Here is a 23,680-nt window from a genome sequence, read left to right as displayed (position 1 = left end):
GACTGGGCCTTCATTACCAGGTCCTGGAGGCACCAGTTTCACTGTTCCAACCCCAGCCACCTCCAAGTACTTATGAAGTGAAGCCCTGGGCTTTGCATGTCCCAGGGGCCTAGGTGACCTGGGCAGGTAGTGTGCTGGACTGTCACAGCTACTTAGCCATCTGTCCTGAGCAGCACAGCTGCAGACCTGCCGTTCAGGCCGCTTTGCCTCTCCTGGGCTGAGGACCTTGGCAGGAGGGGGACCTGTGGTCCCTTGGCAAGGTGACGATGAGTCTGCTTCCCAGGCCACCTCACTGGCCTCGGGACCCTGCCTGCTGCAGAACAAGGAGCCCAGGGATCCTGGGTCTAGGAACACCCAGGGGACCCTGACTCCTCCCTCTATGCAGGCTCTCCCAGGGCCCATAGGCAAAACAGCACCCACCCACTGAGCTGGCTTTCTTCTTCACTGCCTCCCACACCACGAGAGACTCTCAGGAGCCCCCAGTGACAACCCCGAAACCTGACAGGCCTAGTGGTGAGGACTGGACAGTCTTGCCTCTTCAGCCTGGGTTCAATCCCTGGTCTGGGAACTGAGATTCCCACATTAAGCTGCTGCAGACCTCGGCCAAAAAAACAACAACAACACAAAACAAAACAAAAAACAAAAAATGGAGAGGGAGGGAGGGTGGTGGAAATGCCCCCTACCCCAGGAAGCCCTTCCTGAAGGGACCAGAACCCACCTACCTTCTGTTAGGACTCTGTTAGGGCCCCATGCCCTCAGTTTAAAATGTATTTTATTTTGAAGGCAGCATGTGCCTGTGGAAACAAAGGGGAAGAAGCAGAAATAAGATGAGAAACAAGACGACTGCTGGAGGTGGACCTGGTGCCCCCCCCATCTCCTGGCTCATGGACCCCACAACTGCGGTGGGTGGGCCTCACTGCAGCTTCAGCCACCCCATCCCCAGCAGCTGTGTCCCCGGTGGCCCTTCCTGTCTAGGTCATAGGGTATTTTTAGCACTGAATCCGGAACTCACTTGGCAGCAGCTGCTCATGGCCAGAGCACAAGAACAACAAACTGTCCAGGTGGGCCGTGCGGACCTGCCCTGCAGCAGGAGCGACCTGGGCCTGGCTCTCTGAGTCTTGTAACAGAATCCACTTTCCAGGGCTTTTCAGCAATCTGGGCAGGATGGGGAGGGAGGAGGTAGGCAGCATAGAGGATAGGTAGGCATTACCTGGGCCCGACAGGAAAACAGCTGGTGCAAAGGTCCTGAGGCGTCACAGGGCTGAGGGTGGGGGCAGAGGCAGGAAGAGGAGCTGCATGTAATGAGAGGAGGCTGAGCGGGGCCTACAGGTTGTGGTCTCCGTCCCAAGGGCAGTGGGCAACCGCAGGAGTTGTCAGCATGATGGGGAGTGAGCCTCAGAAGGCGGCTCTTTGGAGGAAGAAGGGGCCAAGAGAAAAGGCAGCAATCAGAGGGGAGGATGGCCACGGCCTGCAGTAGCAGGCACCTGACGGAGAGGGAGTGGATGGGTCAAGGAAACAGAAGGCACTGACCTCAGTGAGAGCCTAAGGAGGCTGAGCTATTGGGGAGGGCCAGGTTTGAGAAGGAAGCCCCCTGATGGTTTGGGACAGGCCTAGTTAGGGGGCTGGGGGACAGGACCCCCCAGGGAAGTCTTCCAAGTCCCTTGCCTTGGCCCTTCTTCAGCTGTGGTTTGGACACAAAAGCTCTCTGCCGCATCTGTGCTCCTTTGATGTCTCGACTCTGCCCCCTGGATGCTCCCCTGCTGAGCCACTGGAGCGTGGGGCTCCCCACCTTACCCTCAGTAGCTGGATAAGGTGGTCTTTCCCCAGCCCCCACTGCCAGGCCAGCCTGACCCTCAATGCCCAGCTGTCATGACCGTCAGCAATCACCTCTCAGTCCCACTTCCTACTGTGGCCACCTCGGGGCGTCAGAGCTGCCTCCCAGAGCCCCAGAGCAGCTGGCAGATGGCCCCCTCCTCCACCCCAGTTATTTTCAGGATCAGTGTGGCTGTGGGGCTGTGTTTTGGAAGAAGATCATGTGCTTGGCTGAGTCAGCCAAATGGCAGGGCCGGGGCTTCGTGTTCAGGTGACAGGAGCTTGGCTATGCAGTGAAAGGACTGCAGCCCCACATGGGTCTCTGTCTGGGCACTGGGGATGCTCAAAGGAGCCAGTCCCTGTGACCCCTGGGTGCCCTGTGCAGCCTGAGGCCACTGGGTCTTCCTATTTGTTGCCTGCTAGCCAGATCATCAGGCAGTTGTGGTCTGTCACCTGGCAGGGACCTGGAAGGACAGGGGCCACCACTCCGGGAGCCCGCTCCCAGGACCAGTGACTCAGCACTCAGAGCAGACAGATGGAGAGGCTTGGAGAGGCCCGGGGCTCACCCACCTCCCACCTGGCTGGCACCACCCACACCCCTGCCAAGCAGCCCAGGCCCTGCGCACACTGGGACAAGAACCCTGTGGCCTGTCCTCCCCACAAAGACACCCCCACAAGCCCTTCCTCTGCATTTTGCTCAACTTCCCTCAGCCTGTATGAGGTGTTGGGGCCTCTTTAAGAAGCAAATGCAAAATTACAAATCCAGGATTAGGTACAAAAGTGAATATTTGCTTAGAATGAGGAAGCAAACAAATAAGCGACAAGTAAAAGCTAATAAATAACACACATTTCAAATCCAGAAAAAATCCCCTCCTTGGTCAGAGGCTTGAGACTAGATGGCCCGAGGTGCCCACGTTGGGCAGGGATTGGTAAAAAAGAAGCAGGGTGGGAGTTCCTGTCGTGGTGCAGTGATTAATGAATCTGACTAGGAACCATGAGGTTGCGGGTTCCATCCCTGGCCTTGCTCAGTGGGTTAAGGATCCAGCGTTGCCATGAGCTGTGGTGTAGATCACAGATGCGGCTCACATCCCGCATTGCTGTGGCTCTGGCGTAGACCGGTGGCTACAGCTCCGATTCGACCCCTAGCCTGGGAACCTCCACATGCCTCCGATTCGACCCCTAGCCTGGGAACCTCCACATGCCGCGGGAGCAGCCCTAGAAAAGGCAAAAAGACAAAAAAAAAAAAAAAAAAAAAAGCGGGGTGCATTAACCAGGCCACTGCCTATCCCCTCAGCACAGCTGGGGAAACTGAGCCTGGGTTGTGGGGAGGGCCAGGGAAGGAGTGAGAGTGGGCCTAGGAAAGGATGGGTTGTCTGTTCAGCTCCATCCCAAAGCTGCGCCCGGTGGCCCAGCCACAGGGGTCTGCCTGATTTGGCATCTGCCCCCACCCTCTCCACGGGCCCTCCTGGGAGGGGGCCTCCCCCACCAAGGAATGCAGGCCTCAGCACTTCAGACCCCAGTCTAACCACTATCCCCCACCCCCACCCTCGCCTCCCACCCATCCCCTCCAGATGTGGGCACAGCTGTATTTTTAGAACAGCTAACCAGGAGGACATTCTTTCCTACTAATTAAGATGGCTTCAAAAATCTCCTATCCGCAATCAGCCCCACTCTTCAGTCCTCAAATATCAAAGGGTAGCTCAGCTGGTTCTTGCTTGGGGTTTTTCCTTTCCTTTTTTCTTTCTTTCTTTCTTTTGAATTGTTAAATTGGAAATGTGACCCAGAACTGGAGTGGATGCCAGCTCGGAGGAGGAGAGCAAAGCCTTGCCCTCCACACCCAGCCAGGCTGCAGCTCCCCACATCCACCTACCCAAGGGCAGGGTCTCTCTGGAGATCCTGGGTACCTGCCCTTGGGATGCCCAGCGCAGGGAGGGTCAACAGACATACCTGGGACCTGAGGGCACAGAGCCTGTACAGATGAGCAAATGGAGGCTGGGAGGGAGGAAGTCCCTGTTGAACTGCTGGGGTCCCATTGGTATCAGCTGCAGCCAGGCCTGTGACAGCCAGCTTGCTTGGTGTGGCTCACTGCCCACTCTGGCAGCCTAGTGCTGAAGGTCAGCTGGCCTCCTGAACTCCACCCAGTGCACCCTGGAGGTGCCTGGTGTGAAGCAGAGATGCCAGTCCAAGTGGGAGGAACAGGGAAGGTGGCAAGGAGGAGGGGCCTCTGAGCGGTCTTGAAGAAGCAGCCGCCCCACTCCCCAGCTCTTCCTGGAACCCACAGCTGACAGACGGGGAAACCAGGGAAACCGATGTCGGAAAGGAGGAAGTCGGGTCAAAGCGGCTTAGAGTCTGTGGGGTGGTCACGTGCAGGTACCAGATGATCTCACCCGTGATGGACAGCCTGCTGATGGACCGAGCCCTGCAGGAGAGACCAGGGGTCAAGGCGTCCAGCCTGAGCTCTGGCTCCACGGGTTAGGCGCCTGACCAGACCCCTGTCCCATCCCTCATGGAGCAGAGAGGGGAGGAACCTAGGGAGGCAGAGGGAGGGTGGGCTGGGTGTCAGCGCTCTTGCGCAAGGCCCTGGCCCACCTGGCTGGGTACGCAGGACAGAGGAAGCGAAATCACTTGGGGCTCGGGGAACAGGGAGCTCCCAGCGGCCGAGGAGGCAGCTCTCCCCTGGATGCTCCGTACCTGGAGTGGCCCTGGCTCAGGCTCTTTGTTACCCGGTCACCGCGGAGCCCCGGGAACGTCCAGAGACCCGCCGCGTCTACTCGCGCAGTCTGGGCTTTGTCGCCCTCTTGCGGCCAAAGCACGTTTCTAGGGAGGCGGCGGGGGCGGCCAGGGCTGGCTGAAGGATCCCCTGGGGGTCTGGAAGCCAAACCCTGGCTGCGACCCCGGGCTCAGGCAACCGTGGAGACATCTTCTGGCCGCGGTTTCGGGTCGACGAGGCAGCTCCGCCGCCTGTGCGGGAGTGCGAGCAGCCCTCGGCTCGGTGGGTCGCGTGGACTGGATGGAGCCTTCCAGCCGGCATCCGCGCCGGAGATCCCCCTTCCCCCGGCCTCAGTTTCCTCGTCCGCAGTGAGATGTCCCAGCGTGCAGGAGGGACGGTGGGGCGTGACTCCCACATCGAGGGAAGGGTGTCACCGCCCACACTGGCCATCGGCCCGCAGGTCCTGAGCACTGGTGGCCGTGGGCAGACCACCTCTCCTCCCCTTTCTCCACCTCCACCTTCTCCCCCGGCAAACCGAGACTGGGTGGGAATCCACGCGGGAAGCCCCACGGAGGAGGAGTTAGGGGATTCTCTCCATGCTCCCCGACTCCGCGTGGTTTGGCGGCTCCATCCCGCCGGCTCTGCGCGGGACTTGGAGACCTGACAGCCCAGCCCCGACTTCCAGCAGGACGGTAGGGGTGCTCGGGCACAGGCTCCACCTTGTGGAATCTTAGGGGCTGAAGCCACCCACGTGTGGATTGTTGAGATTAGCCTTCAACACTGGGCAGCCACAAACATTCACGACCTTGACTTTCACATACTCAAGGTTAAACTCCGGGTTACTGTTTGCTGAGGAGAAACTTCAAGCTTCCTTGTTTAAGGATAATAATTAACGGCTGGGAGCCCACGCACTGAGGGGCTGACTTCAGCGAGGTGTCTGGGCAGCATTTCAGAAAGAACCAAGGCGGGTGGGTGGGGAGCAACTGGTTGTTAATCACAGCAGTGATCATGTCAGTAGATGCAAAAAGGCATGCAATTCGCAACTGCTAATATTTTGTTTACTGTACTTTTCCTTAAAAAATGCATGCTTTAAAAGAAAATTTTTAAACTTTTAAAAGTTCAGAGCAGCGGAAATAAAACAAAAACCAAGCATGAGCAATAAAGATAGTGCGGTATCCTTTCTGGTGTATGTGCTGTCACAGTCTGCCCGGATGACTTCCTACTTTCAGGTGTATGTTTCTATGACGACATATAGCATCTTTGGCAAGTCTGATTTCGTTTTGGCCTTAATCCAACTCCTGGATTCACACAAGACCTGAGAAATAAAAGATTAATCCGGCCCAGTGAACCCCGTGGTTCCACACCTCGCAGGGTCCACTGGGACGGACGCATCTTGGCGCACAGGCCGGCCAGCCTCTCACGCTGTGGATCCCCGGGCTGCAACGCGAGACTGGTTCTCTGGTCGGCGTTCCAAGTCACAGGCTCTGCCAGAACGGACAGATGAGAGGCCTCCAGAGACTGGTGGGTCTGCCTTTTGTCATCCTTAGTCCTGCCCCTCCTCAGGGTAAAGGGTGGACTGGACTGGACTGGAGGGGAGCGGGGATATCTGTGCAGAATCCAGAGCGCGGCCCTCAGAGTTGCCTGGGGATGGGGACTTCCCAAGGACGGGACCTCCCAGGGACAGAGGCGTCCCGGGCCTTGGCGGCTCCGGCAGGGGCGCCAGATGGGGGTTAGAGGAGGTCGGGCAGAGGGGCCTGAAAGGGCTGCGGTGGAGGTCCGGGGGTGGGCGGAGGGTGCGGCCGGGACAGGTAGAGTCACTCCAGGGGCGGGAGGGGGAGGGGACGAGGGGCCAGGGCCAGGATTTCTGGCGAGTCTGGAGCGCGCCGATCAGAGCGGCCGGCCGAGACCTATGGGGGCGAAGGCAGTGGGGGTTGGCCGGGGTGACCTCAGACCTGAGTTCCCTTTCGGTCTGCAGATGTGGGCCCCAGGCTCCGCCGACTAAGGATTCAGTGGCTTTTCAGCCTCAGAGCAACGGAAAGGGAGGGACGGAGGATGAACAGGCACAGTTGTTACATCCTCGGACCCAGGCGACCGGCCTCCCCTGGGGAGTGAGGCACCCCCTCAATACCCGGTGCGCCTGCGCTGGTGTCTCGGCCGCAGGCACTGGACAAGGTACACTCCGCGCAGCCTTCCGCTCCCCGGATTTCCTTCAGTACCCACTGCGCTTGCGCGAACGCCTCTGCCGCCAGAGAGGTTTGCGCCGCTCAAATGCCCAGCGCGCATGCGCCCCGCCGTGGACTTGGCTTTTCGCGAAGGTCAGAATTCCGAGACCCGCCGGCACAGACTCCTCTGATGGGGGATTGCGGACCGGCGTGCACTCTGGAAGGCTCAACGAAGGCGTCCAGTGTACAGAAGTATCTGGTGCTTGTTTGCACAGTGGGGCTAGGTGCTGGGCCCAGACGAGCAGGAGCAGACGTTCACCCGCAGGGATGGGCTGGAGCCAGTGCAAGGTTGCGTGGGGTCGCATTGTGCCGGGCCCCTGAAAGGACCACGTCCCGGGCTAACATCCTTGGCTATGTCTGTGCCCTTGGGTCCTCGTGCAGGCCGGAGACGCCCCCAGAAGCAGCAGCCCCTGGTCACTGCAGTCCTGGCCGCTGCATCCGGTCCTGGGTCTGTTTTCCACCTTCACTTCTCTCCCAAACCTTCATCTCCTCCAGGCTCCCTGTAAACTCCGTCCTCAGGTCCTGCATCCCCAAGGGAGCTGGGCAGCGGGAAGAGCACGCCCACACCGCCCACCCACCGCCCCACCCCTGGGTTCCCCCGCCCCGCGCCAACCTGCTTTGATTTCCCTCAGATAACCTGCATGGCGTGTGTTCCCTGACCACACTCTCCAAGCACTCCCTCACCTTTCCTTGCTCTGTGTCCGTCGCACCAGCTGACATACCTTATTCTTTTTGTTACTGCTTGTTTTACACCGGCTGAAAAGGAAGTTCCATGAGGTTACGGGATTTCATCGCTTTTGTTCACTGCTGTATCCCCAGCAGCTAGAACAGTAGACTTATTGCCCATGGTAGGGAGGCAAGAAATCTTTATTCATTGAATTAATAATCACCGCCATAGCTAGTGTCTGAATGTTTTTCATGACCAGTCATGGGACTAGGCAGTTTCCATGCAGGATCTCATGGAATTAAGTAATTTTTTTTTTTTGCTGTATAGGGTCACACCCTCGGCATATGGAAGTGCCCAGGCTAGGGGTCAAATCGGAGCTACAGCTACCGGCCTACACCACAGCCACAGCAACAGGGGATCCGAGCCGAGTCTGTGACCTACACCACAGCTCAGGGCAATGCCAGATCCTTAACCCACTGAGTGAGGCCAGGGATGGACTCTGCATCCTCATGGATACCAGTCGGATTTGTTTCTGCCACGCCACAACAGGAACTCCGGAATTAATTTTTGCTGTCCTGGAAACCTGCTCAGTTCTCATGAGGCACTGCATGACTTGCTGCTTGGTAAGATCTGCTATCCTAGTGGAACTTTCACCTCCGTGCCCTATGCAAGGAGCTTCCATGTGACTCCAGTGAGACAGGACTTCTGGGTTCTCAGCTGGCTTCCCTTGTGGCTTCCGACTTGGGAGGAAGTTACCTAGACCTTGTAGAAACTATGGGCAGCCAGGGTGCCTGTCATGGACCTGCTTCCAGATGGTGGCAATACCTTTGTCAAGATCCTGTCCTTGGAGCCTCTTCCTCTGCCCCCCACTGCAGCCCAGTTCCTCACCCTTCTATGAAAAGCAGGTCTTTTCCCAGCAATCTATCTTCCCCACCCTGGCTGGGTCAGGCACTTGGTATTTGATCAATGAATAAACAAGTAGTCCTCAGGTTTTGGAAATTCTTTAGAAAGCCCTTAGCCAAACATCCTTCTGCCATGAAACTTGTATTTAAGTATATAAAGAATAACAAATAGGACACAGGACTTTATATTTGCAGGACAATTTGCCAGAACAAAAATGGTCATATAGATTTGCTGAGAAAAGATCAACAATTTGATTTTTGTATAGTAACCACTTTGTGAATGTCTAGGAAAATACCCAAGGGAAGCAGTTCATTGCTGTCAGCTGCTCTTTGGGAGAGCAGAGAACTTTCAGTGTATACTAACTTTTCAAAAATTTAATGATCATGTTATTTTATAATTAAAAATTATAAGAGGGAAGGAATTCCCATCATGGCGTGATGGAAACGAATCTGACTAGGAGCCATGAGGTCGCGGGTTCAATCCCTGGCCTTGCTCAGTGGGTTAAGGATCCAGCGTTGCCATGAGCTGTGGTGTAGGTTGCAGACATGGCTCAGATCTGGCATGGCTGTGGCTGTGGCGTAGGTCGGGGGCTACAGCTCCAATTAGACCCCTAGCCAAACCCTGAAGTTTCCTGGTGGCTCAATGGGTTAAGGATCCAGCATTGTCCCTGCTGTGGTGAAGGTCACTGCTGTGGCAGGAGTTCAATTCCTGCCCCAGGAACTTGCTCAGACTGTGGTGTGAAAGAAAAAAATAAAAAACAAAAACACTTGACAGGGCATCAGGGCGCTGAGTCCTCATGGCTGGGTGCCTTGGGGAGTTCTCCCTCCATGTCTAAGGGTGCTACACAAGGATGAAAAGCTGCCCTTTTCACGTGTGTGTGGTACACACGTACCTTGGCTGTCCCCCCACCTAGAGGTAGCCATTATCTGCAGGGCCAGTGAGAAGATGGGGGAAGAAGGGCAGAACCGGCACTGGGACCCAGGCTGTTCTCTGCTGCTGCGTATGCCCTCCTGGTCCAGACTGGGAGGGAACTGAGGGAAGCCCAGCCACTCTGTTAGGAGCTTCACAGGGGCAAGGCATGGGGGCTTAGGGTCTCCTGTCCTGCCAGAGGCATAGCTTCACTGCCCTGAGGCCCCAGCTCAGGATGTTGTCGCCGAAGCCACAGCAGGCATGCCCAGGAGCAGCTCAGCAAGGAGGGCTGGGAATGGCTGTCCATCTCAGGCAAATCCTGTGGGGCTGGGGATGGACTGAGGGGCAGCTGGATCCCAGACTCAGAGCAGAAGGCTGGGGTGCCTCAGCCATGGGACCTAGATAACACCTCTCCTCTCTGCCTCAGTTTCTTCATCTGCAAAGTGGAGACATTATTGCCCAATTCAGACATATTACAATGCTGTGATTGATGGAGTCCAGCCCCGGGAGGGCTGTGGAGGCTGTAATCAGTCCCTCTGTCCTCTCCTCTCTCCACAGGTTCAGGGTAGGATCCTGCTCCTGACCATCTGTGCAGCTGGCATTGGTGGGACTTTTCAATTTGGCTACAACCTCTCTATCATCAATGCCCCAACCTTGGTATGTACCCTCTGTGCCCACTATCACCATCCCAGTGGGTGCTGGGCAAGGGCCAATAGCTGCCTGCTTTGGATCTTCAGGCCAGCATCCACTTGGTGGCGCTCTTGGGGTCTGAGCTGGCTGCATTTGTATGTCTGTATTTTCAACAGGCATTGAGTGTCCACTTCAGTGCAAACTCAAAGGCTGGAGGGGATCTACCTGCAGCAGGACACTCGTAGGCCTTGCTTCCCATGAGCTACCACTTGCTCCTGCAAATGGGACCTTCTTGGCCTCAGAGACTCCTTCCCCCTTGAATGGTCAGCCTTGAGAATTTCCATCCAAGGTCAGGGGAGGTTGGCCCTGGTCCCAGCTCCCTGGGAACAGGTCCTTCCTCCAGAGGGCCCTGGCAGACACCAAGCTAACAGCCATTACCCTGAACTGGCCCGGGCTGGAGAGAGCTGGCCCCACACTTCCACACACTGACCCTCACGTCCCGTTGGAGGGCCTAAGACCAGCCAGACACTGACCTTGATGACGTGATGAATTCTCTGACCATGGGGAGTCTATCTGGGTCTCCCCCCAGCATAGTCATTCCTAACCACACAGGCCTGTCCACAGACCTGGAGCAGCGGCTCCGGGGGGGATGGGGCTCTGGGGTGTCTGGACGACCTGGCTACAGTCCTGACCTGTGGCTGAGGCCATGGGCAAGTCATTTCACTTCTCTGGGCCTAATTCCCAGTCTTCACAACAAATACAGAATGTGTATCTAACAGAGCACTTCAGGGGGCTTGTCACCATCCCAAGGAAATACATGACATGCTCCAGAAAAGTCACTTGGTCTTGATACCACAAAGGACGGTTTGCAAAGGCCACAAGGACACACAGGCCAGGGGGGTGCAGTAATGCAGCTTTAGTGCTGCCCCGACCCCCAGAGGGATAAGCGGAACCTTGAGAGGAGCAGCAACCTTTGGTCAAGCATTGTGGCCAGCCTGAGGTACCTCCCCGGGGAGAGAGCCTTGGGAACAGACCCCTCTCCTGCCTCCTCTGAGGCCCCGCTGGTGCTCATCAATGGCCAAGTCCATCAGAAAGCTGGTCAGCAAGGGAGCCTGCTCATGTGGCCCATGCAGGTGAAGCCCAGGCCAGAAGCAGAGGGGACAGGGCTGATAGTGGACTCAGGGGCGCATAGAGACTGGCCATCTCTGAGCTCCAGGAGACGCTGTGTCTGAAAGAGCTGGCTCAAAAAAAAGTAAATAAATAAATAAATAGGAGTTCCCATGGTGGCGCAGCGGAAATGAATCCAACTAGGAGCCATGAGGTTGCGGGTTCCATCCCTGGCCTTGCTCTGTGCACTGAGGACAAAAAAAGACAATACATAAGTAAATAATAAATAAAAACAAAGGAAAAAGAAAAAAAATTGAAAGAGCTGGCTTAGCGCCCTGAGGGGCGCAGGATTTGGGGAGAGCACTGGTCTGGGAGGGGGACCCTGCCCCGGGCACTGACTGGCCTCTTCGTCCACAGCACATTCAGGAATTCACCAATGAGACGTGGCAGATGCGAACTGGCCGGCCACTGCCCGATCACCTGGTGCTGCTGGTGTGGTCCCTCATCATATCTCTGTATCCCCTGGGGGGCCTCCTTGGAGCGTTGCTTGCTGGGCCCCTGGCCATCAAGCTGGGAAGGTGAGTGCTTCCCATGCATCCCGAATGCCCTTCAATGAGGGGCACTCCTGTCTACAGGCTGAGGGCTCTGGGCAGGAGGCCCGGCAGGCCCAGGTCCTGGGCAGCATGTCACTGGCCTCCCATTCTGCCTGCAGTGTCGCCCTGAGACCCAGGCTTCCCAGGGGATGTGATGGAAGGAAGGGTCTCACGTTGGGAGGGGACCCACGGCTGCCAGCATGTGCTGTTACTGTGAGCAAGTGTTTGCTCCTGGATTTCCCCCTTTGCGTCCAACTGACACGGTTCTTGGGTGGCAAACAAGAGAGACAGGCTGGCTGAATGGAGACTGGAGCTGCCCACAGGGTGAAAGGATGTGCTCTTGGAAGGCAGGCCTGGGGATGGCAGGGTCCAAGGCCGCAGAGCCTGGGCTTTCCTCCCAGGAGGGTGGCTTCAGCTCCAACCATGCTCCAACTCCAGCATCTGCCTTCAAGCTGAGAATCCAGGAAGGCGGGTTGTTCTTGGCCCATCTTGGGTGGAGCGCCTGCACCTGTGAGACAGCGGGAGCGAGTCAAGGCCGAGCAGAAAAACAAGCGGCTCCCTCTGCCCCCCCTGGGGGGGGGCTGGCCCCCAGCACACATGGACACCTTTATCCCATATATTCAGCTCTGCGGGGGCCCTCCGTTCCCTGCCACCAGACAACCAGGGCACCGTCTCTGCACAGCCACCGGGGCCAATGCAGTAGAGCTGTGTTTCTCCTGAGGGCAGGGGGTTTCCATGCATGGACCATCCTGCCACCGCTGTAGTTGACCTCTTGATGGTCGGCAGCCTCCACACTTCATGGTAAACTGAACTGCCCTCGAGACACCTCTCGGGCAGAGGAGAGAAGGAGGAGCAGGGAAGAAAGCAATCAAGGGAAAAGCAACTGGTGGATGAATGCAGTTTAAGTCATACTACCCAGAGCCTGGAAGCATAGACAGAGGGCTTGCTCCTTGGTTTTGGTGCCGGTCACACTGTTGCCTGCCTTGGGGACGTCCGTCCTTCGGTTCTCCATTCTTGTCTTGGTTCAGCAGTTCCAAGGGCGGAGGCTGTTTACCTAAGATCTTCATGCTTGGGTAGGCGCGGGAGTCCTGATGGTGTGGGTCCCTCCGCCGGTCAGCCGACCTCTCTAAGGCCATCTGCTTCTGGGCAATGGGGTTCCTAACTCAGTCCTGAGTTCCGTGGGCACGATCCCCTTGTTGGATGCAAAATTGCACAAATAGCATATTGTGTGTTAAATAGGAGTGTCTGTTTGGATGTGTTGAGGAAAATAATCAACAAAAGAATAAAAAAGAGGGATTTCCCTGGTGGCCTAGTGGTTAAAGGTCTGGTGTTGGTGGTTCCGTGGCTCAGGTCCCTACTGTGGTTAGTGTTCAAATCCTGACTGGGGAGTTTCTGTATGCCATGCCAAAAAAAAAAAAAAAAAAGAACAGAAAACAGTTTTATTCAAGCCAAACTGAGGTCTAGCCCAGAAGCCTGTGTCCCAGATGACCCTGAGAAACTGCTTCAGAAAAGCTGGATTTTCATTGCAGTTTTATATCTTGTCAGAAAAAAATGACATCACACAAGTCAGGGTTACATGTCTTCAAGGTTTCCGAAAGAGAAAAAGAACAGACCAGCACGTACACAGCAAGGCAGTTTGGCCTTGGTACCAGGGAAGGGAGTCTTATCATCAGAGGAGGAACAAAACTGGCATCCCTGGAAGAGAGGCATTTTTTTATTTAAAAAAGTTTTGGTGGGGAGTTCCCTTCGTGGCTCAGCCGTTAATGAACGCAACTAGGATCCATGAAGGATACAGGTTCGAATCCTGGCCTTGTTCAGTGGGTTAAGGATCTGGCATTGCAGGGAGTTGTGGTGTAAGTCACAGACATGGCTCGCATCTCGCAATGCTGTGGCTGTGGTGTAGGCCGGCAGCTGCAGCTCCAATTCGACCCCTGGCCTGGGAACTTCTATATGCTGCAGTTACAGCCCTAAAAAGCAAAAAAAAAATTTTTTTGGTTGTGCCTGTGGCATGCAGAATTCCCCTGGTCAGCGATCAAACCTACACCACAGCTGCATCCCAAGCCATTGCAGTGACAATGCTGGATCCTTAACCCATTGAGCCACTAGGGAACTCCCAAGCTTTATTTTTAACATGGACATCTTTGCTTCTGGTCAGGGTGCCCCTTTCTTCAATAATTAAAGCAGATGTACAGTGTATGTTTGATAGGCCACAAACAGGTTATTTTAGTTAGCATAAAATTCAAGTTAACTCATATATAAGTCAGAATGACTTCCCTAGATCTCAACATGTGAACATTTCTTTTATCAGATGTCTTCTACTTCAAGTAGTGGAAAACCAGGGCTCTGTTGCCTAAGACAATTGCCCAACATCCCAGTCTGGTGTTTATTATCCACCAGGGCCTGGTGACAAGCCAGGAGTTATTTCTGATTAAGGGGATAGTAATGGCTTTACTCGAAAGCCCTCAGTCTTCATCACATCAGGATTCTCCTTGTAGGCGGCACCACTGGCCCTTTGAGCACTGCAGTCTCCTCGGTCTAGAGGGTTGCGGACAAAGCAGCAGACCCACGAGGGAATCCTCCTCTCAAATCTTCCAGGTTTGCAAGCCCTGGTGTAGGTGTCAGAGCAAAACACGCAATGTGGGGCAGGCTGCCCGCAAAGTGGAAAGAGGCTGGCTCAGGTTGGTCATCTGTCTTAGAGCCAGGGGAGCACAGGTGCCCTCAGGCCTCAGGATCTCTGCTGGTGCGGTGGCCTCTACCCTGTTGGGTGTACGTGCTGCTTCCTCTTTTCTTGGCTTTCTTCCAGCTCGAGAGCTTCCGTGTCCTTAAGGGGGTCGGTAAAGCTGCGACACTGGGCAGAAGCTCAGTGCTTCTACTGTTGGCTGTCACTGAAATGCAGCAAAATGCGTTTGTCTGATAAATTGCTACATGGAAGGACCTATGAGGAATCATGTGTATCTTACAGCTGGAGTTGCTGCTGGATCAAGCTTGTCATAACCATCCATCATTCTGTTTCCTGTGGACCAGGGGATTTTGGTCTTTGGCTCAACTTTCACCCATGGGCTGTCGGCTGGGGCAGTGGCCTCCTCCAGCCCATCTTCCTGTCCCTACCTGAGCCGCATGATCCACTGCGAGCTCCCATGGGTAACCTGTGTGTTGGCAGTTCTGAACTCAGGGTCAGGAGCCCAGAGCGGCGCTGTGTCGTCTCAGTGGGGCTGCTGACCTCCCTGGGGTGCCTTCCTGGTTGTCAGTCTGTCCCATTGAGCGCAGGGATGACCCGCCATCCTGAAGGTTGACTGAGCAGTGACTGTGATGTGTGGGGGCCATGGGAGGGGACTCAACTTGGCTTCTGGGATCCCTTCCCTCACTCTCAGAGGCCCTGCTCACCTTTCTGGGGTTTTACTGAGGCCAAACAATCAGATATTAGACGCTTTGTGTTACAAAGGACCTGGAGGGACAAAGCCAAAAAATGCACACTCTGGCATTTCAAGCTGGATGTACACAGAAAGGAGAGGAATTTGGGGTTATGTTGAGAGAGAGGAGGATGCCCTTGGGGTACCCCACGAGTGACTCTAGCTATAGGGGCCAACATCACTTCCGATCACGGAGCTTTACCTCCTTGACTGTCCCCCAGGCCTGCAGGTCTGATCAGGGCTGGCTGGAGCTGCAGAGAAGGGTCTCCGGGGGGGTCCCAGGCACTGACCCTGAGCTTGTCTGTGTTCACTTGCCCAAGGAAGAAGTCCCTGCTGGTGAATAACATCTTTGTGGTGGCCGCAGCGACCCTGTTTGGCTTCAGCCGCAGAGCAGGCTCCTTTGAGATGATCATGCTGGGAAGGTTGCTTGTGGGGGTCAGCGCAGGTATGAGGAGGGGGGTCATGGGGGCGGGGGGCTCCTCCTGCCGCTCTGTTCCTTTCTTCCCCTGTATTCTTCCATGCATCCCCTTTGTTCCCTTTATCCATTTACTTCTTTTTTTTCTTGGCCCCACGCATGGGCTGTGGAAGCTCCTGGGCCAGGGATCAAACCCATGCCACAGCAGTGACAACGCTGAATCCTTAACTTACTGAGCCACCAGGGAACTCCTCACTCACTTATTCTTTATTCATTGATTTGTCTTCCACTCATGCCCACCATTTTTTTTTTTTTTTTTGGCCAAATGCTAAAAGGCTCTATATCACTAGACACTTAAGGTGGATCTGGAAAAATGGAAATGTTGTACAGGGATATGAGAGGACAAACATCCCCCCACCTACACTAGCAGAGGTCTTGTGTTTGAGCAACATTCTAAGCTTGAGCTTCTTGGCAGTCAAAGTGAAAAGGCACCTCAGACAAGTTATATCTGATCTTCCCCACAGATGCAGGACAGCTGTTAGGGACTCCTTGGGTTCCAGGGCTCTTCATGGGAGGGAACAGTTTTGGGCATATCCACCTGGGTTTTTAGGGGTGCCCACCAACAACCCCCTTTGACTCCTACTGTTTATACAGCCAGGGGCAGATGTCTTTATTAGTTATCTATTCCTGTGATACGAAGAACTCCAAAATTTAGTGGCTTGATACATGCACCATGTATTAACTCGTGGTTTCTAAGGAACAGGAACCGGAAGTATCTTAGCTGGGTGGTCCTGGCTTGCAGTCTCACGTGAGGCTGTTCTCAGACTGTCAGGCAGGGCTGCAGTCACCTGAGGTTTGACTGGGGCTGCAGGCCCTGCTTCCAAGATGGTGCCCTTTGATGCTGTTTGCAGAAGGCCCAGGCTCCTCAGCCTGTGGGTCTCCCCATAGGGCTGCTTGAGTGTTCTCACTGGGTGGCGGCTGGCTCCCCCTAGAGGAAGTCATGGGAAAGAGACAGAGCCCACTCATGTGGGCACAAGGAGGAAGGCCTAGTGCTTTTTTTTTTTTTTTTTGTCTTTTTTTTGCTATTTCTTTGGGCCGCTCCTGCGGCATATGGAGGTTCCCAGGCTAGGGGTCGAATCGGAGCTGTAGCCACTGGCCTACGCCAGAGCCACAGCAACGCAGGATCCGAGCCGCGTCTGCAACCTACACCACAGCTCACGGCAACGCCGGATCGTTAACCCACTGAGCAGGGGCAGGGACCGAACCCGCAACCTCATGGTTCCTAGTCGGATTCGTTAACCACTGCGCCACGACGGGAACTCCCCTAGTGCTTTTTATGTCTTAATCCCAGAAGTCATACACCATCAGTATGCCACAGTCTATTTACTAGAAGTGACTCGCTAGGAACAGCCCAGGGGAAAGGGATAGGTCTTACTTTGTCTTTATGCCCAAGTCCCTAGCACAGAAGAAATCCCTCCCTAAGTGTGTACAGGAAGAGCAGGGGTATCCACCTTCCTCCCTGCTCCCCCGCCAGGTGCCTAGAGAGCAGCAGGCCCCACGAGGGCTGTTTCCTGCCCCAGGTGTGGAGAGGATGGAATAGCGGTCGCTGCCATTCCCAGATGGTTGATGCCCCAATTCTGCACCCTGCTAGTTTTTGCCAGCTGTCACCATCCAGGGTGGGCAGTGGGGGTGCCCGGCTGCCTGGGCACCAGATGCATCCCTGGGGGAGCCCGGGTGGGGAGAACCTGAAGCGGTAGTTGATGTGAGGTGAGAGCCGGGGCAGCTAGTGGGCATCACTTACCTCCAAGCCCCTCACATGCCTCCCAGTGATGGGGCTTCTCTCTCAGAAGTCCTGGGTGTGGACCGGAGTCTGTCTGGCCCTACAACAGGTGGGGAGGAACCCTCAGGGTGTTTGGGCTCGGGGAGCAGGACTTGGAGCCTGGAGGTGAGGGGGGCAGGCCCAGGCGTTGTGGGGAGTCCAGCCTGTGGCTGATGCTGTGATGTGCATGTGTCCAGGGGTGAGCATGAATGTCCAGCCTATGTACCTGGGGGAGAGCGCCCCCAAGGAGCTCCGTGGGGCCGTGGCCATGACCTCAGCCATCTTCACTGCCCTGGGCATCGTGATGGGTCAGGTGGTGGGACTCAGGTAAGCACCCCCCACTTCTGGGCACTGAGTGCATAGAGGGATGCCAGGGAAAGCCCTGCTTCGCCTAAATTTCTCCCCTGCTACCCCCCCACCCAAGTAGACTAAGGTGTTGCTTCCCTGTATCGAGGCCATGAAACCCTTTCCCCCTGCATCTGACCAGCACACAGCGGGCGGTTGTCAGCCTCTCTAGGTCAGGGAGCCAAGACCAGTCTGGACAGAGGGGAGGGTGTGGGTTCAGGTTTTCAGAGGGAGGATGTCCTGTTTATCCCAGAAAACAGAGGAGAGGGCAGAGCTGGTGCCCTGGGAAGAGCTGTGGATTAAGGTGGGGTCACAACCTGCCCTAACGTGAGTGCCCACCTGGGTGTCCAGACCCAGAGCTAGTTAGGAAGAAGCACAGGACAATGCAGACCCTCTGCCCTCAGGAGGGTGGGAAGGGGACAGGGGACAGGACTCTGGCAAGGGAGCGTCTTGGCCCAGCCTCTCCTCCATTTCCCCAGGGAGCTCCTGGGTGGCCCACAGGCCTGGCCCCTGCTGCTGGCCAGCTGCCTGGTGCCGGGGCTGCTCCAGCTGGCCTCCCTGCCTCTGCTCCCTGAGAGCCCGCGCTACCTTCTCATTGACCGTGGAGATTCTGAGGCCTGCCTGGCAGGTGAGTCCCCCACATCGGTGTCCCCAGACCACCCCTGACCTTAGGGCACATCTGGCCAGAGCATGTGCCTCCTCACTTCTTCGGTTGCATTGATTCAGGAAAAGCTCATCCTCTCTTTGTGCCTCAATTTCATGATCCATCCATCCCTTTGAAACGCTTTATCAAGGGGCTGTCCTAAACACCAGTGCAGTGGGATGGAACAGATCCAGCCTTTGCCATCTGGGACCCCCAGTGTGGTGCAGAGAAGGAGCCCCCTGACCCCAGGCCTGCAAGATGGTGCAACACCAGGTAGCACCTCAAGGACCCAGTACCAGCTGGGCTGATGGTCTTATCTGTTAGCAGTGGCCACAACACTGATGCCCAAGAAACAATCCCCAAATCTCTGCTTAAAGCATTAGCTGTATCTTCTACTCATTTACTTGCTGGGCTGGCTGCATGACCCTGCTGAGCTCAGCTGGATTGGATCACAGTGTTGGGGACTGGGGAAGTTCAGCTCTGCTGCACATACCTATCCTCTCACTCTTGGTCCTGATGGATGAGCCCAGGAATGCTATTATTATGGTGGTGGCAGAGGCGTAAGAAGGCAAATCCAGCTGTGCAAGCACTTTCCAAACCTTTGGTCCCATTAGCCAAAGAGAGTTATTGTCCTTGAGCCCAAAGTCCAGAGATGGAAAAATCCCTAGTATCTCCACTCATGTGGCAGGGCATATAGATTTAGGGAGGGGTGAGGACCAGGGCCCAAGATGTATTCCCAGCTTGCCATGGTGACCACAGTTATTATTTATGTCTCTCCTGGGTCCAGAATATGCTCAATTTCATCTGGACCTTCCCACCCAACCCATAGTCACCCAATCATGGCTCAGCCTTGAAGTCCAGAATCTTAAGATCATGTCAGGTCCATATGTGCCTTTTCTTTTTCTTTTTTACTTAAATTTTTCTTTTGGCTGCACCCACAGCATGTGGAAGTTTCCCATCCTGGGATCAAACCCGCACCACAGCAGCAACCCAAGCCATGGCAGTGACTACAATGAATCCTTAACCCACTGAGCCACCAGGGAAGTCCCTATATATGCCTCTTCTTGATCCAAACCTAGGGGATAAGAACACAAGTCTTCTGCCCCAGCTGCACTAGGCTGAACTGATGGAAACGGGACAGTGTAAGCAGAACTAACTCTCTTTTCAAAAAAGAGGCGGCAAGGAGGCAAAAGCAGTCCCATCCATACCAATGCTGAGTGCCCTAGGAAAATGCTGCTATGTCCCCCGGCCTTAGGGTGGGGAGCGTTCCTCCATCAAGCCCTGGCTCCGCCTCCAGGAGGGGACCATGGTTCCCCCATGTTCTTGGTCCTGCTCTCCCGAGATGTCTTTCCTTTTCCATCACCTTCCTCGACAGTTGAGAGGGCACTGGAAAATGCACCCATAGGAAACTGCGACACAGAAGTCTGTATCTTTCAAACTGTCTTGGTCTCTTTTCATCCAGGCTGCTAGAGCTTTTGTCAGTGCAGCTTTCTCCAAAATGATGTGAATTTTCAATGCATTTATGTGCCAAAAAGCCACACCCACAGTTCTTTTTAAGACATGCTTTTCTCTTGTGACCTAATTACGGGAATTTGGGGCATGTTGAGCTGATGTGGACCAATACCCATAATACGCCTCTGTGATGCACCTTTTTTTCCAGCCAGGTGGGTCCATGAGGCAGGCACTGCATTAAGCCCCACCCCTGACTTGATCTTCACCCTGAGGTGGTGGTTCCTTGGCAGTGCTCTGGATTTTGTCTTGGCCTTCAGGCTGTAACTCAGGACTTTTCCTGGCTGGAGAAGCTAAAGATGAGAAACGTGGTTTTTTTTTTTTTTGTTTGTTTGTTTGTTTTTGTCTTTTGTCTGCTGAGGGCCACTCCCTAGACATGTGAAGGTTCCCAGGCTAGGGGCTGAATCGGAGCTGTAGCTGCCGGCCTATGCCAGAGCCACAGCAACGCAGGATCTGAGCCATGTCTGCAACCTGCACCACAGCTCACGGGCGACACTGGATCCTTTACCCCATTGAGCAAGGCCAGGAATCGAACCTGCGTTCTTATGGATACTAGTCAGAATCATTTCCACTGAGTCACAATGGGAACTCCTTGTTTTGTTTTGTTTTTTTAGTGTCTTTGTTGCTGCCTAACAAAAGCAGAAATTGCTTCTGTAGCGGCAGACCAAAGAAGCAATTAGCTGGCTCAAGCCTCAGAGTTCTCTGAGGTTGGCTGATGTGGGTTGGGTTTGGCTAGAGACTCTGCTCATCCCAGTTGCTTATGTGGGTCAGCTGGGCGTTGGCTGATCTAGGACGTTCCAATCAGGCTATCTCCGCTTCTTCCTGGGACCAGTGGGCCAACCCCACCGCTAGTTTTTACGATGATGACAGAAGAGCAAGTAGAAACAGGCAAGGTCTCTTAAGGCTTGGGCTGGAGGGTTCCAGGTGCGCTCCCACAGATCCAGAGGACAGGGCGCAGCCCAGGGCAACCATCTGCCCTTTGTGGGAGCAACTGTCAGCTCCCATAGTAAAGGGCTTGGATACAGGGAGGGGTGGAGAACCCCGACGACAGTGGCATCTGCGTCAGCTGTGTCCTTTGTTTTGAACCTCAGACCCCTTTCTCCCACACCACCCCCCTTAAGTTGCTATAGTCCTTTCTGGTCTGTGGCTCAGTGAAATGACAGGACAAGGAAAAGCATGCCCATCTAACCAAGGGAGCCCTTGAAAGGAGTGGGGAGCTCACTGTGGGTGCCTGCGGGAGGAAAGATCACAGTCCTCCGCCTGCCCCCTCCCCCAGCGCTGCATCGGCTGCGGGGTCCAGCGGACCTGGCGGGGAGCTGGCGGAGCTGGAGCAGGAGCGCATCGCCTGCCTGGGCCGCCGCGCACAGCGTCCTTGGGAGCTGTTCGGGAACCGAGCGCTGCGGAGGCAGGTGGCCAGCCTGGTGGTGCTGGGTGGGGCCATGGAGCTGTGCGGAAATGACGCGGTGAGCCGGGGCGAGGTGGGGGGGTGGCAGAGGGTGGCTTAAGGTGGGATTAGGTGGGACAAAATGGTACAGGATGGACTGGGAGGGAGCCCGCCCGCAGTGGCCCCTCGGCTGTCCCGCAGGTGTACGCCTACGCGTCCGCCGTGTTCCTCCAGGCGCGAATCCCCCCAGACAAGGTCCAGTATGCGGCCATCGGGACCGGGGGCTGCGAGCTGCTGGCGGTGCTGGTCAGCGTGAGTCTGGCTCCAGGCTGATCCCCAGTCCTGCAGTGAATCCTCGGGGTGCTAGTCTCCGCGCTAAGCCACTTCCACTTCAGGTCACTCTGTCAAAATTCAGCGAGTTAGTGAACACGTATTGAGCACCTACTGTTTGCTGGGCACTCACGTCACCATTTTGAGATGGGGAAACTGAAGTTGAGTGACCGTAGACCTCTGGGAAATTAATGTCTTAATACCCTGAAGTGATAAACTGCTCCTGCTCCCCCCTCACACGCACTCCAGCCTCCCCATGAGGTCCCTTCCTACTGCCTGGCCCCGACCTGAGGGGTACTTAGTTCCTCAGAGAGGGCCCCTTTCCTTTGCAGTGTGTGGTGATCGAGAAGGTGGGCCGGCGGATGCTGCTGATGGGGGGCTATGGCCTGATGACCTGCTGGGCGAGCATCTTCACCGCAGCCCTGTGCCTGCAGGTAGCTGGGTGGAGATGAGGGCTGGGTGCTGGCAGCCTGAGCTCCCCTCAGCCCCCTCACCCCACTCCTCTGGCACAGAGCTCATTCCCCTGGATGCCGTACCTGGCCATGTCCTGCATCTTTGCCTTCATCCTCAGTTTTGGCATCGGCCCTGGTGAGTGGGCCCAAAGGGCTGCAGGCTTTGGGCCTTGCTGAAGGAGCAAGGTTGTCTGGGTGAGGGATGGGTGAGTGGCCTCTGCCCCGCTCACCTGTACAGGCTTCTGGGAGGGAGTTGCTGGAGGAGCTACTGGGGGCCCCCACTTTCCTGTCTGGGGCAAGGTGGTGGGGGAGGCAGGCATGCCTGGCAGCCCCATCAGAACCTCTCCTTCCAGCTGGAGTGACTGGGATCCTGGCCACAGAGCTGTTTGACCAGACGACCCGGCCTGCTGCCTACATGGTCTGCGGGGTGCTCATGTGGACCATGCTGTTCGTGGTGGGGCTGGGGTTCCCCTTCATCATGGTAGGCCTTCCTGAGGTTTTGTCCCCATCGGCAGCCAGGGGAGGCTCCATCCAGGGAGTGTGAAACCGAAGGGGATGGGGCACATCTGAGCAAAGAGGCTCAAGCCCCTCATCAGGCCCTGTCATGGGGCCTTCTGTCCGAGGGCTAAGTGGGCCACACCAGGTCTCTGTTCTCTCTTAACCCACAGGAGGGCTTGTCCCACTTCCTCTATGTGCCTTTCATCTGTGTCTGTGTCTGCAGGGCCGTCTACACTGGCTTGTTCCTCCCTGAGACCAAAGGCAAGACCTTCCTGGAGATCGCTGAGGAATTGCACAGACTCAACTTCCCCAGGTGGAGCCAGGACCCAGAGTGGAGGGGCCCGGGAGTCATCCAGGCCACAGAGCTCTAGGTCGGCAGGTGTGGCTGGGGCCCAGCCAGCTGCTCTCCCCTCTGGCCCTCTCCATTACTAAGCTCCCTCATTCCCTCATTTAATGAGTGCCTGTTGAGCACCTACTATGTGCAGACATGGTGCTCGGCCGTCAGTGGTGACTCGGAGAGATGGAATTTGAGACCTCTTGGTGCTCCCTGTCTAGAGGCAGTTAACAGGAAACCACTAGAAACAATTACAGGGAGTTCCCAATGTGGCTCCATAGGTTATGAACCCAACTAGTATCCATGAGGATGTGGGTTTGATCGTGGCCTTGCTCAGTGGGTTAAGGATCCAGCATTGTCATGAGCTGTGGCGTAGGTCTCAGATGTGGTTCACCTCCCGCATTGCTGTGGCTGTGGCCTAGGCTGGTGGCAGTAGCTCCGATTTGACCCCTAGCCCGGGAACTTCCATATGCCTCAGGTGCGGGCTTAAAAAGCAAAAAAAAATATATATATATATAATAATAATAATAGTAATTACAAACTTGGGATACGCAATGGAAGAAAATACAACTTGTGAAGGGTGTGTATGCTGGGGAGTGTTTGAGAGGGGCATGGTTAGGAAGGAATTTTCAAGAAATTGATTTTTAAAAAGTCAACTTTATTGAGCCATGATTTACAAACAATAAAATGTATCCATATTAAGCATACATTTGATGAGTTTTGACAGGTGTACATACCCATGAACCACCACCACCATCAAGGTAGAACATTCGCATTACCCCGAAGTTCCTTCATGCCCCTTTGCAGTCAAAACCCCACCCCGTCCCAGACCCCAGGCAGCCACAGACCTGCCTTCTGTCACCATAGGTCAGATTGGCCTTTGAAGAATTTGCTGTCTTTTCCACACCACATGTATGCATTTGTGTCTGGCTTCCCTCCAGATAAAGCTTTTGAGATTCATGCATATTGTTGTATGTATTAGCATCTA

At 55.4% G+C, this 23,680-nt stretch overlaps 1 protein-coding gene and 1 long non-coding RNA gene across 2 annotated transcripts; one reads left to right on the top strand and one right to left on the bottom strand.

Annotated features, from left to right (window-relative positions):
• LOC106505982 lies at window positions 188-4,643 on the bottom strand. Its single transcript, XR_002338927.1, has 4 exons — window positions 4,504-4,643; window positions 3,760-4,231; window positions 1,211-1,408; window positions 188-794 (listed from the first exon to the last, which is right to left on the bottom strand). It is a non-coding gene; the product is annotated as an uncharacterized LOC106505982 (long non-coding RNA).
• SLC2A11 (solute carrier family 2 member 11) lies at window positions 4,224-23,655 on the top strand. Its single transcript, XM_001929403.5, is given in 13 exon segments — window positions 4,224-6,043; window positions 9,782-9,880; window positions 11,378-11,538; window positions 15,284-15,408; window positions 17,395-17,524; window positions 18,022-18,170; window positions 20,971-21,000; window positions 21,003-21,157; window positions 21,280-21,390; window positions 21,741-21,842; window positions 21,921-21,996; window positions 22,214-22,341; window positions 22,529-23,655. Coding segments are annotated over 13 exon segments (1,488 nt in total). The 5' UTR covers window positions 4,224-6,022; the 3' UTR covers window positions 22,730-23,655.

The sequence above is a fragment of the Sus scrofa genome, chromosome 14, assembly GCF_000003025.6.
Source record: "Sus scrofa isolate TJ Tabasco breed Duroc chromosome 14, Sscrofa11.1, whole genome shotgun sequence".
Classification (NCBI taxonomy): domain Eukaryota; kingdom Metazoa; phylum Chordata; class Mammalia; order Artiodactyla; family Suidae; genus Sus; species Sus scrofa.
This window is presented reverse-complemented; position numbering and strand designations above follow the sequence as displayed.